The following is an 18,168-nucleotide window of genomic DNA, read 5'->3' on the forward strand; positions in this document are numbered from 1 at the left end:
TAACAACACACACACACACACACACACACACACACACACACACACACACACACTGCTTATTCGAACATTCTAGAATATTTGCATGAACCTTGTATGAACCTTGTGTCCAGTTCATATTGTGAGTGTAGAGCCAACAGATTAGAAGATAATGAGTTCATATTAGTATGAACCTTGAGTCAACAGATTAAAAGATAATGAGTTCCACCCATGTACAGGGCAGTCCCAGCCCGAGAAGATATATGTGAATTACTTCCTATTATCAAAGCTCTTGGGACTTGTCATCTCTTAGAGCCCAGTGCTGTAATAACTCTGCATTTAACCAGAAGTAAATAAATCTACTAAAGCTGATTCTTGTTTCCTGAGTCTTACTTCTTGGGGCCTTCAGATAAAAGAACCGGTTGAATCTAAAAGTAAGAAGGACACCTACTCGATTCAACCGCTTTTAGCATGTCTTGCCGATATTAAGGGCTGGATGGCGTTAAACTGTTTAAAGTTAAATGATGGTAAAACTGAGGTTATAGTGTTTGGTGGCGACCCTCTTCCTGTAGACTTAGGCTTCTTGGGGCAGTATGTGTGACCGGTGGTCACTGATTTGGGTGTTAAAATGGACTCCAATTTGAAAATGGAGAGCCAGATAAATGCAGTCGTAAAATCTGGATTATTTTATTTAAGGCAGTTTGTGAAACTAAAACCCTTTTTGTTACGACAGCATTTGGAGACAGTGATCCACGCGTTTATTACATCTCGTATAGATTACTGTAATGCACTGTATGCTGGAGTTGGCTGGCACCATCTTATCTTGTGGAACTTTTGCGTCCGTATATTTCGTCGCGGTGCCTCAGATCAGCTGATCAGCTTCTTCTGGAGGCACCAAGGGCTAGGCGTAAAACTAGGGGGATAGAGCCTTCGCTGTGGTGGGTCCAGGTTTGTGGAATGCTTTGCTGCTTTATATTAGGCAGGCCCCCTCGTTGTCTATTTTTAAGTCATATTTGAAGACCTACTTGTATTCATTGGCGTTTGGCCAGGAATGAGACTCTGTCTGTAGTGTTAGAGTGTTTGTTTTATTGTTTATAGTTTTTTATGTGATGATTTTAGATTTGTATGGTATGTTAAGCACTTTGGTCAGCTGTGCTGTGGTAAAGCGCTATATAAATAAAGTTGAGTTGAGAATTGTATTGAGAAGATCACATTGTCCCATCCCTAGTTTCTTTCTCAAACTCATCTTGTCTCATATATTCTCTGGTTTTTCATAATTGTCTTCAGTTTACAGACTTCTTACCTTAGATCAGAGAGATTGCCCATCGCTCTTCTCCCCATCATTCTTGCCTACACAGCCCAATCTTTCACTTACAGGCCTTTCCTTGTTTGATTTGCTTTTACTTTTTGCTCTCACCCCACTGGCACCACATCATTTACCACTGTCTCCCCTTTGGCTCTTTTCAACTACTGAACAGTGTTGGAACCAGTTTTTCAGTCTGCCCTTTCTTCCAGTGGTCACACCATCCTCCAGGGTCACTTAATGGCAGTTGTTGCCACATAAATACAGCTTTAACTTAGGATGATTTTATACCTGCCTTGTTTGGTCTGGACTTCGGACTTGGTCCTATACCAAAAGAGGTGGTCTCGTCCAGATCAAACTGAACCATGATTCACTGTGAAATGTTTTCACTGTTTAATGTGAAAACATTTTTTGGGATGGTTCAGACCTTAGGATGGAAGTTGAGATGGGCTACTGTTACCCAAACAGCAGAAGAAGACGGAGTACCAGTGGCACTCACCTTACTTACAGTATCTCTCCAGAAATGGAGTGGCCTGCAGGACTGTTTGAAGTCTTGGCCTCCCTTTCTGGCAGCGACAGTATATTTTTTGCCCTGTTAGGATGTTCATATGGCTAATTTTGAACTTGAGTACTGTGCTTGAAGTTGGTGCTGCTGGTAGTAATGCCATAATAACAATAGTGTGCCAACTAAATGAATCTGTTCATTTTCTTTCTTTTTCAAATGGAAGAGGCTACTCATGGACATCAGACACACACCTGTCTACAAACCAATCAATGTCTAGTATTGAGAGATGATGACAGGACGTGGGTTATATCAGGTTCTTTATTGTACATTTTAACAAAAACATGAACCTTGGTTTAAACTTTCAGGTGTGAAAACACTCACCTTTTGTATCTGAAGACACTTGTGTCTTGTTGAAGTTCCCGATTTCTTGTTTCTACCGACCAGATCTAGTCAGTTGTAGTAGATGGTTTTTATCTCACCTGGTGGTGCAGCTTTGGTAGTGTCAAATCACAAATTACAATTGGCAAGCACAGACACTGGGTATCCAGCTGAGTACTTTGACTGAAGTACTGAAGAGACATTATTCATTCAGTCTGAACCTGCTGTTTTCACCAGCAACTCAAATTTCTGCTTGTGCACTCTAACTTAAAGTCCACACCAGTCCAGACACAAAGATGCAGAAAGTCTTTCACCCCTGCAGCCTTTGGCTCAGGTCCTTTCTCAGGTGGTTACTGCGATCATGATGATAAATTGGTGACTCTATGTGTGGTGCTTCTGTAGCAGTAATTGTGCTGTTGCAGCTCAGTACTGTATTGCTTTCCTTCCTGCTGTGGCATTTTTAAAGGGTTACTCAGTTCAGTGTTCTGCACCGACTTCAGTCTGTCAGTCACAGCTCACATTTTCAGACTAGATGTGAAGATCAAAGTGAGTGATTCAGTAACTTTGTGTTGACCCGTGTAAATCTAACTGACCTGAGGTTAGCCTCCAAACCTCTGGCTCATGCAGGGAGCAGATGAGTGACAGCTGAGTGCTGGGACTTGGCAGCGTCTCGTGACCAAGCTTGAACAGTAATCCTTGTATGCAGACTGTGTTTCCCTTTTGAGACGGCTCATGGCTGCTAGATGATCTGCCGCTTTTAACTTGAGAAACGTTTTCTCTTCATTGTGAATATTTTTATTTTCTTTATGCTGCTTTTGACATGTGTTTACTGTTCTTTATTGTCTGAAGTATAAAACTACATCCACACTATAGTCCTATTTACTGCTTCACAGCCTTTGTACACATTTCTTGTGCTGTACTTGTCTGTGACAGCTGAAATAAACAGTTTTCTTTTTATATGAGAGGTTCCTGTCTTGCGTATTTAGCACTCTGCAAACCCCAGGTGTTTGCGAATCTTGCTCCGCTCCCTTCCAGGTGCTGTAACAAGAATTTGCCTTTTATCAGCTTGACTTGCTTTGTTTTTATGTGGTTGTCTGGTTATGGTTAAACGTGTATTTGCTACAGCTTTCAGCCAGTTAGGAAAAAATAAGTCCAAAATGTGACTGTTGTGGCGCTGTGGAAGTTTTCACTCGTCACTTCCACTGTAGAGAATTGGAGAAACAAGGACTCACATAACACAATGTACAGCTTCCTGAATAAACATGAGTTTTTTGCATGAATCGTTTAAAGCACTTCTCTTTTACTCTGAAGGTAAACACAGAAATAAGCCAGTTGGGGTGGCTGCTGTGCTAACTTATGAGGATCTCAGGCAACTGGCTCACCCTGCAAATATTAGCACAACCCATAGAGCCACATTAGCCACATTTATGGGAAATAAACAATGTTTAAATAAGCCAGAAGTATCCTTTCAGCCTGTCTTTTTCTGATTTGGACAATTTGTTTTGACTTTCATTCTTCCTGCTTTAGGTTTTGTCCCTGTTTTCACTGCTCATTAACCTTTACTCCCATTGCTTCCATTATGTCACGTGGTCTTGTTTTCATTTCTTTAGTCAGTGTTGTTTTCTCTTCTTTGTTATGCTTCTCTTTTCTCTTGCTGTCTCTCGCCTGTCCCCTCTAACTCAGTACCATAAAATTCTTCCTCTTTTTTCTGTCATTCAGGTTCTGAGCAGTGCTGTGCAGCCTCCAACCACAGAGCAACACAAGCAGAGAGCGAGGAATATGCTGGAGTCCCTCGGCCTGCAGACGCCAGCCGAGAGCTGCAGCCCTGATCTGCACAGCAACATCCTGTATCCTTCAACTTAAGTGAAACACACTTATACGCTGCGCTACATAAAACCCACGTAGGCTGACATATGGTGCATCTTATGCAGGCACATGTACTCTCACCTATATGAACTACAGCTCACACCCTGCAAAAACCTCAGGCACGCTTCTATAAATATCTGACAAGTGTTGTATGAGCATAAACGGGTACTCGTGCACAGACATCCTCAGCTCACCATGAAAGATACCCATACTGTACAACATCAGCATCGATTTTCTCTGGCAATTTATTGAACGTCTGTGTTGTGCTCGTCACATAATCTCCTCTCAAGCGTGTTGCACAATTTCAGAGTTGTTACTGTAAGTCAGAGGAAGTACTTAGAGGTGAGCTGAGTGCATATTATCAGGGCAAAACATACTCATAAAAATGTTTTACACACTTAATGTTGAGTAAACGCAATGTGTACATTCAGGTGAAACCTGTCTCGCCTTGCTTTACTGATCCTTTACTTTGTCTTCAGACGTGTGGGAGATGTGTCCATCTGTCTGCTTGACTTTTCACTGAAGGCAGACTCCTGTTCCAGCTAACCGATAGAACGTAGTGTGCCACTGATTTCACAGTTCTTTTTGTTGTCCATATATTCTTAGGTTTATTCAAGCAGCACGTGCTCCTGCCTACATTCTACAGTGAAATCATTTACTGCATATTCATTTAAAGTAATTTACAGTATGTTTAGTCTTTAGATGATAATTCAGCACTGCTCTGTCATTGTTCTAGGCATACATCTGTGTTTTTGATACTTTTCATGGGGTATGAAACCACTAAGTCATCTCACCTGGGTTCTTTTGTGTTGATTAAAAAATATTACTTCAGTTTAAATTATACAACTACTATATACTATTGGAACAGCCAAGATGTTTTCACTCATTCTGAAAGGGGCTTTCTGGAAAATTAAAAACCACTTTAAAATTTAAATTTCATGTTTGTTTTTCTGGAAATCGCATTGATTGTGAACAGAAGTCAGGACACATTTGACTTAACAACAAATCACTGCGATTCATGCATGTGAAAATGAAAGACCCAGACAAGCAATGGGAGCTGGTCATGGCAGCGATTATTGTCATCCCACACCTGAAGCCCCAGCTGTTAATATGCCCAAGGAGGCGGCTTTGTCCCACTGACGGTTGTAGAGCTAGAAAAACTAAACTATTGGCACCAAAGTAGCATCAAAATATACCTAAAGTACCAAAAGTAAACGTAGTCATTCTGCAGAATGGCACATTTCACATGAATGTCTATGATGGTATTGGATTATAATGACAGATAAATTACTGTGTTGATCACTTTAGTGTACTTGCAGTTGGTAAAGTTGGAGCTAATACTTATAATCTGAAGTACTTTACATACTGCTGGGTGGCTTGTGAGTTCCACACCGAGAATCAGTAAAGTCTTATGATTATACTGTATTTTGAATCATCTGATTCAGAAAAGGAACTAAAGACATCAAATACATGTAAGTGGGGGTAAAGTAGAATAAACATCATCACAGCCACTTCTTCTGTACTTCAGGCTCTGTTGCTGTAAAAACAACACTGCGGATCCTAAAAGAACTTTTATTTTCTTCCTGTCTATGTCTATTTTCTGATATTTTATTGAGAATATATTGTTAAACGCAGCCGGTGGCGACAATCAGCGTTTTAACATTGGTCAGTGGAAGCGGAACGATTGCCCCGCGCTTTGGCGGTGCCCCCCTTTAAATCCTCCGTGCGGAAACTACCCCCTCTGTGTTTAACCACCGCTCGCTGTGATTCGTCCAATGCGAGCCAGTAGGTGCGATCGTGGCGCTGGTGGAGTGCAGCAGCGAGAGCCGCATGTAAATGAAGCAGTACCTCCACCTCCGTGCTGTTGTCACCTGAGGATCTGGAGGGGCAAACTGACTGTCTCACCGCTGCCGTCGGCGAGCCGAGCTTCAAGGTTTTGTGTGCAGATAAAAAGATTCAACTACACTACTTTGGAGCAAACGCTGTCCGCTAATCGCGGCCGTTTCTGGCTACGGTACGGTGAGTGATCCGCGAGTTTTGTGGCAGTATTTGCTTGATCGGTCTGATCTGCGGTGCTGACCCGCTGGCTGGGGGATCCAGCGGGTCATAGAGCCGCGATGACAGGCGGGATCGATTGTGGAGGAGCTTTTTCAGATACTTCGTTAATTCCCATAAGTGCAGCAGTGGAGGAAACCGTATAGAAATAATTGTGAGATATTATTACGGAGTAAACGTGTGTCCCCAGTAGATATGGTCTAAATGACAGTTTCATAATAAACCTGTAATTATCAGCTTTAAAAGTCCGAATTGTCAGTAGACTGTCTGTAGAACGGGAAAGCAGATCAGGTAGGAGACATCAACTAATCAACAGACAATCAATTAAGCAGTGGCTAATTGATAGTCCACATGACAGTCTTTATCCAAACTCAGCCATCATTAGCACCATTACGCATGTCGCTGGCTCTGCCTCTGCATGAATAATAACGGAGGGAGAGTCTCACAGATGGAAGCAGAGACTGAGCTGATGTGTCAGTCCTTGAACCTCAAACCACTCACAGCAGGCAGGCGGCCTGAGGGCAAACTGGATCCGCTCCTGCAGCACATCCAGCTGTCTGATAGGCGTCTCTCTTTTCCTGTCCTCCCAGGAGCTGCTTTTTTTGGTCTCAAAGTTGGTTAGTTGGCAGTTTGGACCGTTTCCCACCCTTTATTGAAGATTAATTCCCAATTTCTTTCTTGCATCACAGCTTTTTGAGAATATAGGATGCAGGTTTTTACACCATGGGAGCTCAAACTCAGTGGAGTGAAGCTGTCTTCATGTGTTTCTAGTTTGATTACAAATGGCAGCCTGCTTATCTGACAAAGCTGGAACCTGGATCTCCCACACAGGAAATCAAACTTCAGCCTCTGTGCCACTGGAGATAGTAGCTGGCAGAGAAAACAGTCTCTGCCGGCCAAGAGATTTACGTGGGCTTACACAGCTTCAGCGAGAGCCGCTCTGCCTTCAGACCTCTCCTCAGTGAACGCAACTCGCCACATGGACAAACCAAATCTGAACCAGGCCTTCCCACCGAGGATGCTTGAACACCAGTGGGTCAGCTGGAGGCAAATCCAACCAGTCCATGATTCAGCAGAAGAGAATATGAAATCACACTTCCTGCAGAGCTGATCATGCTACAGTACGTGCACTGGGACAACTCCTGTTGTGTGGGGATGATCTCCTTGCTGCAGGTGGATGTTATGTTAGTGGTTTATCTGTCAGAGGTCTTTCTTCCTGAGCAGATGAGCCTAAGGTTCAAGGTGGATTTGAAGTTAACATCGTAGTGTGTCACAGTCGCTTTCATATCGCCAGGTGTAATCAGAACCCGAGTGCTCTACTGGTAGATTTTCCTACAAGTCAGGGTTTCTGAAGTGATCCCCCTGTGTAATTAGGGTTGCCTTACACTTAATGGATGCATTTAGACTCGTTTCTGTGCTGCCCATGCCACATTAGAGATGATTGATCCCCGCCTTCATATCCGTCTTACGCTCCTTCTTAAAGTCTCAGCACTTTACCCTGTTCCACATAAACATCAGCAGCTGCTGATATATGGATTGACTGCCTTACATTGTGCCAGCTGCCATAACCCTTTTGCTCATACATGGCTGTCTGCTTGGGAGCACGCAGAAACATCAAATGGCCTGACATGCTGCTGCCGTGGGAGAAACAAGGCTTCTTCCCATGGCTGTTACCTAGAAATATGGAGGGTTTCGACAAGCACTTAAGGATATTTAGTGCAGCATTTTTCAGAAAGCTGGATGCCACCCAAAAGATGTTCCCAGAATGCACAAATTGGCCTTAATCAAACATCGTCTTCACTCAGCTTGTCTTCAGCAGCACTTGTTTCTCCCGACTTCATAGGAAAGAAAGTTGTCTAATGTTTAAGACAGCAACCACAGAGACCAGCAGCTACACTCTATCATGTCATTGGCAGGTACAGGATAGTCTCTGGAAATCTCCTTGTTAGTCTTTGGACACTTGTTAGGATGTGAAACTGAAGCTGTTGTGAAAGAGGAGGACGTTTTAGTGTGTGATGATTGCTGTTGGCCCGTGTTATCACTCTGAAGATGGATCATTTGTCTGAGCATATGGTTTCCCCCTCTGATTTAAGTGAGATCCTTAAGGGGGCTCATTCAGTCTAAATTATTATTCAGACCCTGAGACGTTCGCTCAGTTCCTTTACAAGCCCGGCTGCCGATTGCCGAGCTTGTGAAGATTAATTCTGTCAGTGCAGAATCAAGTCCCTGGTGCTCATTATCCTTTCGCACAGCCCCGTCCCCCTCCTTTATCTTGCACTTCCTCCACTGTCTGTGCATCTTTCAGTTCTTGTCTAAGGACAGGCGTCTGAAACATCCTCCAGGAAAGCGGCTGTGTCCTTGGGGTCTCACCTCTCCACACCTTGACTTTCCTCAGTGCCCCTCTGCTCGTATTTTGCCTCTTGTCCACCTCTTACTCAAGCCCCACACCCCTCTGCACAACTCTGACAGTATCACTGATGGAAGCCTTTCTGGGCAGCAGCTTCTCATCAGCACCGTCCTCTCTCCTCCAGCAGATACTTTGGTTTTTACTACTGTTTTCTTAAAATGTTGACTTTTGTCAGATTGTCATTTGATGAGGCCCTATTTTTAGCTGTTGTGTTTCTCGTCACTTTCATCCCTCCCTTTCAAATGTATGAAAAGCTTCTGAAGGAGAATGTTGAGCACCACAGCTTTGCATAGGGAGACCAAGGGGATGTAGATCAGGAGACACAGGTGCCCAGAGAGAGTCCTGTGGAGGTGGTGAAAGTTTCTCTGGGTGTTTTGCAAGTGTCAGGCATCAGATGTTTTAAAAGGGAGCCCCTCTCAATGTGCTGGCTACCCTCTGGGTTTTCATGCTGCCCATTTATTCCCAGCATGTCTGTCACATATTCCTCAAGTTTCACAGAGGCAGCTTCTAAAGAGGAAAACGGAAAGAAAAGAATCTCAGTCAAGGCTCATTGTTTTTAGATGAAAGTGAAGTCTGTGTTCAGCAGTAATAGTCAGAGAACTGGGTTTGGGGTGGGGGTGGGGGTAGGGTTGGGTACTTTCTCCCTTCTGCAGCCTTAAATGATTTGAACTCATGCAACTACTTGTGCACATATTTGGGTGTTTAACAATGCACATCTCTTTGCTGCTCATGTGTGTTGAGAAGAGTGCCTCTCTGCCGCCCCCTGCTGACCATGCAGAGTGTGTGTACAGTGGTCCTTGTACTCGCCACCGCTGCCCTCACCTTGGCAGACCCCGACACGCACAGGCCGAGACATGACTCCAACCTGGAGATCTGTATCCTTCTGCTGCCAGCGTGGAGAGCTGCACGCCTGTGGATGTCAGCGTGTCTGCCTGTGTGTGTGTGTGTGTGTGTGTGTGTGTTCATGCAAGTGACAGATTATGAGTTTATGCACGTTCTATGCCTTTCAGTGTGACAGATGGGTGCATGAGTGACTATTTATGTGAATTATGCCCATGTGGACTGTGTGTGTCCTCCTGACCTCCTCCTATCAGACAAACGGCTGTTTGAGACCAAGAGGAAGGATCAGCTGAACGCGCTCAAGAATCTGGTGGAGCTGAACGACATCAACCAGCAATACAAGATCATAGACATCATGCTCAAAGGACTCTTCAAGGTGGGTTGAATGTGTGCGCACTCACATAGACTGGGCAGCAGCAAAGTCAAGTATAGAAGCACTAAGAGCGGCAGTTATGTTCTAGATCTTGACCTTCTTGTGTTCTCAGCAGAGTGAAGGAGGTTCGGAGACCGGCAGAGAATGAAAGGCTTCACATGCAGTCATCACATTCACCAGCATGTTTCTATGCATTCATTTGAATTTCAATTCAGAATGAGCTGCTCACAGTGCCATTTACGTGCACTAGACTGGGGGCTGTGCTTCCCAGAGGACAGCTATCTTTGCATCTGCGTTGCCTCCCAAGGACATCTACTGTAGCACAGTCAACCTTCAGAGCCTGAAATACATTGTCAGCATTTCTGTACCATGCTGTGTGTGTGTGTGTGTGTGTGTGTGTGAGAGAGAGAGATCCAGATACTCTTACACCATCTCCTGACTCTAATCTCAGAGTGAGAAATCTCTTGTCCGACACGTTTTGTGTCTTTGGATGCAGTGATTTTTATTGACACTAGTTCACAAGCAGCACAGCTGTGACAGAGGTTTTAAACAAGCCCCAGATTTCACATTATTATCTAAACATGTATTATGAACTGCTTCTTATCATCCAGCTACTCATATTGATGCAATATGGTGTGTAAAATATCAAGGTAGGGATAATCAGCCTTTAGCTTGAAGTACTGTTGTGCATAATTACAGCTTCACAGAGCTGCTGGCAGCAGACACTGTCTCACCTCCATTACAGCAGCAACATTAATTCACAGAACACAGTAAATAAACCTTGCTATTGACTCTCTCTCTGGTATTCTTAAGGTGCTGGAGGACTCGAGACAGATCCTGGTTGAAGCCAACATGCAGCCTGACGACCCCTTCCCCATGGATGATAAGATCAAGGAAGGTCTGTGCTGTTTCGTTTCTCTCCTTCCGCTTCTACAAGACACTCTGTTTAGCTCTAGTGTGTCTTTCGCACACTCTGAATCCGTCTCCACAGAATCGGTGTCTAAAAGCTCCACCTCTGTTGGTGTCTCATCCTCTTTTGGTGCCAGTCAGGGCCAATAATATCAACTTTCTCTTCCTCATCTGTCTGAATGTCTTGAACACCAGCCTTCCTTCTCTTCAGGATTATTCAGCCACACCACCACACTCTTCCTTTTGTCCTGTTGATCAGCATCTTCTGTGTTTTGTCAGCACAAATACTGTATATTTTCAGAATCATCCCAACTTGTCCTCCTCTGTCTCATCTCCGCTCATTAACCTACCCTGTCCTCTCTGTCCCCTCTTTGTGAACCTCTGTAGCTTATTCCCACGTGGTGGAGAACACAGCCTTTTTTGGTGACGTGGCGCTGCGGTTCCCCCGTATTGTCCACCATTACTACGACCGGAACGCTGACTGGGGTGGTCTGCTGCGCTGGGGCCTGAACTTCTGTAACCAGACAGGGGTTTTCACAGGAGGAGCTCACCAACATGTCCTCACACTAGTAAGACCAGACAGTCACCTATACCTTATTTTAACACGTCACAATCCACTGATGTCTTCTGCAGGAAGGATATAGAAACAGGATTCTAGCTTTGAAAGCCAACTGTAAAGTCTCTGCTTGTTGAATTTAGAAAATGTTAGGGAGATCTTCATTCGGCAGAACTAAACAGAAAGACTGTTGTTGTCTCAATAAAACTGTTGCAAATGACGCTGTGTGCATTTAAGAGCTAATTTGGTTTCCAGCTAAAAGTAAAGGCCTTGAAACATGTAAAGGAGTAATTGCATCAGCTTGTGTGCAGGTTTACACGGGTTCACTTTAGTTTCTTTTTGCAATCTCCTGCACATTTAAACCTGAGCAAAATGTTAGATTTGATGAATACAAATTTTTAAAGAAGCGAATCATCTTCAATTATGGATAAATTAGTTCTAAGTCTATGGTGAAGACTAGCTGCTGAGTTCAGTATAATGCCTGCTGAAATGGAAACGGTGCAGGGCACCATAGTGCACGGCGGTGTGAATGTGACAGGTGCATAGAAGTGACACATCCGGCTTTGTTCGGGTTTTTCTCATGCATATGAAAATTTCATGCAATGTGATGTCATCAGTGTACAACACATCTTGGGCGTCGGCTCATACGTCTGTCGTTTGCAATTAAATTTGTCCATGATGCGTTATGTCCTGTGAAACTTCAAAGAACAAAGCAGATATAGTATATCCTGTAAAATGAACTACGTTCTTGCAGGATTAATCTATGACCTTAGCAGTGTGCAAGAGGATTATATAGCGGATTAATTCAGAGACTTGAAGCAGTAGCAGTTAGCGCCCTGAAAGTGTGCATCCAGCCCTCCCTTGTTCTCCAAAGCCTACTTTCAGATCCTCTCATCTGTTTCATAAACTGTAGCTCATGGTCTCTAAAGCAGAAATGAGAAAATAAGCTACAGTATAAGAAGTATCAGAAGACCAGCAGATCCACCGCTATTCACCACATGTAGGAGTGAAGTGACTCAGAGAAAGGTCAAAGGCGTAGCAGCGGCCATTTCCTTAAGCTCTCACTTTAACTGTAAATCCATCAGCAGGCAGAGGTGACATTGATCAGTGGTGACTGCAGATATCATCACCAATCTAACAGGAAGTTTTACAAAGTCAGTTGGGTGCTTAAATTTCTTGCACGGTGTCAGATGTCCATACACGGCACCGCTGGATCCCTTTGGGTGTTCACTTAATGGGAAATGAGCATTACAGCCTGGACACACACAGCTGCAGATATACAACAGAGCTGTGTAGGATTCTTGGTGGAAGCAAAGTAAGAACCCTTCGTAGGGTCTCGCCTTGTTATGGTTTAATCTCTTTGCTTAGATTTGCCTTGATTTAGTTTTTAGAGATCCTTTTATGATTTGTTGTCCAGGTTTTCTAATGATAGGTCCATATTTTAGGCTGACACTCCTCTTGGCATCACTCTATTATTCTGTTTGGAAAACCATTTAATGCAATAAACATGATTTAAGTTGCTGGGACTGCAGAGGTCTGGTGAAATGAATATATTGTCCTGTAGAAGTCTTCTTTTGAAATATGGAGCTTTTGTTGTTCTAACTGAAAGTGACGAGTATCATCAACAAAGCAGGCGTAGAATTTTACATCTCCTTCTCTTAGAAGATTTGTGATGGTAGTCCGTCCCCGTTCAGTCACTGATACATCTGCATGCACCGGTCAAAGAAATGATCCCATGGATGCGCCATCTGTTTGAATGTAGCACTTATCAGCACAGCTGAATATTGTTTGTAGTGCCGCCATCTTTAATGCGTCTTTATGTTTGTTGTGATCTCGTTCCCGCTCTCCTCCCCGAGAGAACATCAGCTGTTTTCTCCAGTGGTATACTGTATAGTGAGCAGAGACTCGACATCAAATGACACACGTCTGGGCCCATCTTCATAAAGATGTGCTGGTATATCCTTAATGTGATTAGCAGCAGCAGAGGAATCCTGTGCAGTGGATTCATTTGTTGCGACAGGAGCAAAAGAAATGTCAGAAGAAGTGTTTGCAGTTGCTCGCCACGTTGCATCATGCTGCGTTTTAGCTGTAGAATAAGTGATGCAACTGTGTCTCATCTTCCTTATCTCTTCTGAACAAATGCTGATGTGCTCTCCTCATCTTTTCCTCTATCATCTGCTCTCTCAGATGTCACAGGAGCTGGGAATAACTGAGAAGTCTCCAGACTTTATAAACCCGTATCGCACGGAGAGAGACGACGTGAGTGAGAGCCATACGTGTTGCTGCAACACCATCATGCACATGGAGTAACTCCACTGACAACGCTTATTAGTTTCCCCATCACATAGCAACATTTTACCGACCCCTCATCTGCCTTAGCACACTGAGAACCCCCTAGTTACCAGTGATGGGGAGTAGTGAACTACATGTAGTTTAACTACAATTTGCAGTAGCTTGCTGGTAATTCAACTATATCAACACAGTGATTCAAGTAGTTAAATGGCTTTTTTTGCCATTTTTTGAAACTATGGATAAAAAGAAAGGAATGAGTCTTTATTTTTACTTTATTTTTACTTTACCTTACTGCATGTGAGCAGCTTCTCAGTGCTGGCACAGACACGTTCAGAGCCCAGCAGAGGATAAGAACGCTGAGTGACTGCTCATGTGCTGCACGAACAAGAAACTCGGCTCTGTCAAGTAAAAAACAGGCCCTTTATTTAGACCAGTGTTCCAGCTGTTCATACTGTCTGAAAAGAGTGCAAGTTGAAGACTGTTGTAGCTGTTAAGATTGTACAGGCCACAGGTTACAAAACTGACAAGTGACACAACAGGCCCGATTTGAACTAGTTCTTCAGTTGGTCAAATGGTCTAAAAAGGTGCAAGTTACATTTATTTATCTTGACTGTTTTAGTTATAGTGAGATAAAAGGAAAGCCAGATTTGTTTACAACAGAAACCTGACACTCAGTGTAATGCTGCCCTTGTGAAAAGCCCAGATCGGAGTCATTTATTTAGGGCATGTTCAGGTCTCAGGTCCTAAGCATTTTTGCTGGAATGTGACCTTTTTATATCATTTTGTATCACATGATGTACCAGTGCAGCAGCAGGAGGGAACATGTATCCAAAAAACCACATACAGTTGAAAAATTCCACTTTTACAGTGTCAAAAAACCACATGCAGTTGAAAAATTCCACTTTTACAGTGGCACCAGTGTGTGTGTCAGGCAAGCTCACATGAACGCACAACTCCCTGGACTTTATGCCCATTCAAGGAAATCCTTAAACTTTATTTTGTTAAACAATTCATGTGAGTGAGAGTTTGCGAGACGTGTATAAACTGAGTTACTTCTGCATAGAAATACTAGAACATAGGTACACCTCATTTTTTGAGCTTTAGGTCACGTCTAAGATGATAATTGACTGTTGTAACATTGTAGATAAGTCAAACAAGGAAAAGCACCGTGGGGTCTAACCAACCTAAATGGAGTAGCATCTCCAACACTGCTAGTTACACCTAGTGTGAGACACATGGACAGACCCAAGCTTTGTCACGCTGTTTTCAGAAAATACCCATAATCTCAGAAAACGGCGTCACTCATGTTTCTCTGTGCTTCAGGTGCTTCACACTGCCGAGGCTTTCCAGAAGATCCTAAGGGAGGAGGAGAAGAGGAGGAGGAAGGAAGAGAAGAGGAAAGAAATCAGGAAAGGCCCTCGCATCTCCCGCTCTCGCACTGAGCTGTAGCGCTGCACCTCAGAGCTTGTGGAGAGCAGAGAAGACGAGGAAGCAGCATACGCACAGATCACAAGGGGTGGCTTGACGTGTAGACTCCGACAGCGCCGGAAACAAACGCTGCCATCACTTGTCCAAAAGCCAGGTGCTCTGCTGAAAACAAGAGAAGAACCCTCAGTGCGACTCTACCAGTGAAGTGGAAGTAGAGGCCGGTCCGAATTTGACAAAGGCCTCAACTGCTGTACTCTTACAGCCATTTATAATTGGAAACTCTAACGTCATATAAGAGGTTATAGACCTCTCTGGAACAGGATCTGATAAGGGAAGCTCATTTTTAATTACTTGAGGATTATATAGCTGTACTTTGGGATATAATTAATTTTAGTCTAATAAATTTGCTTCAGAACTTTGCAAACCCTTATCATACTGTCTGGTCTAGATTTGATGTGTCTAAAGCGCATATGCTTCAAATACGTGTGGTTGCCAAATATAAATTTGACCTCACCTCATTTAAGTGTGCTCAGTTTCTAGTTAGGTTAAATGTAATTTACAGTGGAATACAGTTTGATTTCATTTGCTTTTCTGAGATTTGTTAGAGAATGTTTGTGAGTTGTAAGGTTTATGTTCTTATTGCTGCTCAAAGTACAAGATGCAAGTATATTTTGTTTGCCTTAAGGATGGTGAAATTAGTTACCAGTGGTTAATTTTTTGTTTCTTTCTGAATGCTTAGTTTATCACTATCTGAGGGATCATTAAGTCTTTTGAAACCATTAGTCAATTCTTTTTACACCAGTCTGTTGTTGTTTTACTTAATAGAATTTTATTTACTCTGTTGGAAAACAAATCTGTCAGCCAGTGACCCTTCATCCTCTTTCTTTGTTAAATACTTAGCCTTTTTTTTTTATTCCTATGCTTTTTATCTTTCGGAAATCGACATAATTTAATGATTTAGGTATATGGAATTGAGATTGGTGTAATTTTGAGATTGTGTTATGACTTATACAACTATATGTATATTCAGAGAAAGAATAATGTTGCTGCAGAATAAACAAGCCATTTTGTTATCAGATTTAATGAAATAAAGTGACTCGTATGTACAAAACGTGTATTTGTCGTGTGCTGCGTTGAACACATGAGCCGACAGAGGGCAGGCAGCCGTCGGAGACGCTCCCTAAAATCCAGTGGTCTTCTTTTACATATGAACAGTTTTTAAGTTCAACCCAACACGTAACGTTAATTTTAGAAGATGATAAAAGACTGAATTCAGAGGAGAAACAACCTCTCGCAGAGAAACTAGGATTTCTAATGACATGGACTGTGGTACGGTCATCTCTCGGGTCTTGGTAGTCATGTAAAATAGCAGCTTGCTAAAGCTAGCATGCTAATGCGGAGTTAGCTGTTTTTGGTACAAGTTCAGCTGCTTTGCTAATGCTAGCTTGTAAACAGTAACGTTGAAGGTCACAGCGTGACATTTAGTGTTAAAGCGCCATCTCTGCATTTGATCCCCGAGCTTTACTTTCAGCGGTGGTTGTCACTGGCTTGTATTTGAGTTATAACATCTATCCGACGTTAGTGCCACAGTAGCTATTGTGTTGTTTTGGTTATGCGGAAGCTTCCACACAAACTGTTACATGTTACATGAATACAAGACGTTACCGTCTTCAGTAGCTACAGCCAACTGCCTTTAAACAAATGAGGGATTATGTGCTTTCCGTTTAAACTCTTGGCAGTAGAATGGGTCAAATTAATGCACACTATGTCAGTCTGGCAATAAATCAGGCGTTTCTATTATTTGTCTGTCGGAAAGAGCCCATGAGACTGATTTAGGTGTTCCTAATAAACTGATCATATACAGTATGTTGCAGTGAACCTATATAAATAAAATGTAAAATTCTCAATAAGTCAGTCCTTTTCTGTTGTGCCGTGTTTCCGATAGGGGATGAGGAACAAGGGACAAGGGATCCCGTCGATATGGAGACCGAGACAGAAGGCGATGACTCTGAAACCAGATGGAGTGAAGATCTCAGGCTCGTTCTCATCGGAAGGACCGGAAGTGGCAAGAGTGCATCTGGAAACACCATCCTGGGCCGGAGGCAGTTCCTTTCACACATCAGTGCCAGCTCCGTCACCCAGATTTGTGAGCTTGGGAGCACTGAGCTCACTGAGGAAGAGGATGCTGAGGAGAAAGGCCAGGCTGTCACACAGAGGAGGATGAGGAGGGTCACAGTGGTTGACATGCCAGGTTTTGGGGACACCCAGCTCAGTGTGGAGCAGATTCATGCAGAGGTAGCTAAATGTGTGTCTCTCACCTCCCCTGGCCCACATGCTTTCCTCCTGGTAGTACCAGTAGGACGATACACAGACAGTGAGAGCCAGGCTGTGTGTGAGCTGACCAGGATCTTTGGGGAGGACGCACTCCGTCACCACACACTGGTTCTTTTTACCAGAGGTGATGACCTGGAGGGCATAGGGATTGAAGAGTATCTGAGGAAGACTGCACCTGCTGGGCTTAAGGCTTTGATTGACAGGTGTGGGGGCAGGTACCATGTTCTGAACAACAGAGACCCCGGTAACTCGGTGCAAATTAAGGAACTCTTGATTAAGGTGGACACAATGGTGAAGCAGACTAACAGAGGATTTTATACCAATGGCATGTTTTTAGAGGCAGAGGCTGCAATCAGGGAGGAGCAGAACAGGATGCTGAGGGAGCGAGAGGAAGCAGATGGGGAAGAACAAGAGGGAAATAATGTCAGCGTGGAGGAACAGACTAAACTGGCAAAGCAAAGAAAATGTGACTTAGAGTCTGACATGGCAGGAAGCAGAGAAAGAGGCTCAGCAGGGCTCAGCAGGAGGGAACTGGAGAGAGCAACTGAACAGGATTTTAGGATGGAGAGATGGACAGAGGGGGCTAGAGGCAATGTTTACTGTTTCCTGAGGGACAGAGTCGAACAGTGCAGGGACCAGTCCAGAGGCAGGCGCAGGGCCGGCAGCCGGCGACAGTCTCTTCGTTCATCCTTGACTCTCATGAGGAGGAGGGCTGCGCTCTCTGCTAAGGTGCTGGAGAGAGTTAAGATCCTGGTGGCTGCTGGAGCAACAGGCGTGGCAGTCGGAGCGATGTTTGGGGCCGCTGCCCCACTAGCAGCTGCAGCTGGGGCATCTCTTGTGGGAAACTCGGTTGGTTTTGCTGCAGGTCAGCTAGCAGGGATGTCAGCAGCGGGAGGCACGGGGGTTGGGAAAGCTGTGGGAGCCATAGTGGCCGGGGGCTCCAGGG

General features: G+C 43.9%; 3 protein-coding genes across 8 annotated transcripts in view; all 3 read left to right on the top strand.

Annotated features, from left to right (window-relative positions):
- The window catches only part of mei1 (meiotic double-stranded break formation protein 1), a 54,705-nt gene extending 49,046 nt beyond the window's left edge, over positions 1–5,659 (top strand). For all 4 annotated transcript variants that reach the window (XM_020624996.1, XM_020624995.1, XM_020624997.1 and 1 more), the window contains 2 exons: positions 3,882–4,009; positions 4,508–5,659. In XM_020624996.1, the coding sequence (XP_020480652.1) occupies positions 3,882–4,009; positions 4,508–4,574 (195 nt within the window). In that variant the 3' untranslated portion in view covers positions 4,575–5,659. The remainder of the gene's footprint in view (positions 1–3,881; positions 4,010–4,507) is intronic.
- Positions 5,660–5,744: 85 nt separating this feature from the next.
- ccdc134 (coiled-coil domain containing 134) lies at positions 5,745–15,994 on the top strand. 3 transcript variants are annotated; one of them, XM_020625002.1, is made up of 7 exons: positions 5,745–6,042; positions 9,235–9,365; positions 9,585–9,706; positions 10,517–10,601; positions 11,000–11,181; positions 13,356–13,427; positions 14,784–15,994. In XM_020625002.1, the coding sequence occupies exons 1-7, from the start codon at positions 5,804–5,806 to the stop codon at positions 14,907–14,909; spliced, it is 957 nt and encodes a 318-aa protein (XP_020480658.1). In that variant the 5' UTR covers positions 5,745–5,803; the 3' UTR covers positions 14,910–15,994. The 3 variants fall into 3 exon arrangements, with proteins under 3 accessions (XP_020480658.1, XP_020480660.1, XP_020480659.1); XM_020625004.1 differs by having other exon boundaries at positions 5,956–6,047; XM_020625003.1 differs by lacking the exon at positions 5,745–6,042 and adding an exon at positions 6,061–7,204.
- Positions 15,995–16,024: 30 nt separating this feature from the next.
- LOC109974656 (GTPase IMAP family member 4-like) lies at positions 16,025–18,164 on the top strand (the record flags this gene model as incomplete). Its single annotated transcript, XM_020624975.1, has 2 exons — positions 16,025–16,217; positions 16,834–18,164. Coding segments are annotated over exons 1-2 (1,341 nt in total), but the record flags the coding sequence as incomplete, so codon positions are not given.
- Positions 18,165–18,168: the final 4 nt, after the last annotated feature.

The sequence above is a fragment of the Monopterus albus genome, unplaced genomic scaffold (assembly GCF_001952655.1).
Source record: "Monopterus albus unplaced genomic scaffold, M_albus_1.0 scaffold342.1, whole genome shotgun sequence".
NCBI lineage: Eukaryota > Metazoa > Chordata > Actinopteri > Synbranchiformes > Synbranchidae > Monopterus > Monopterus albus.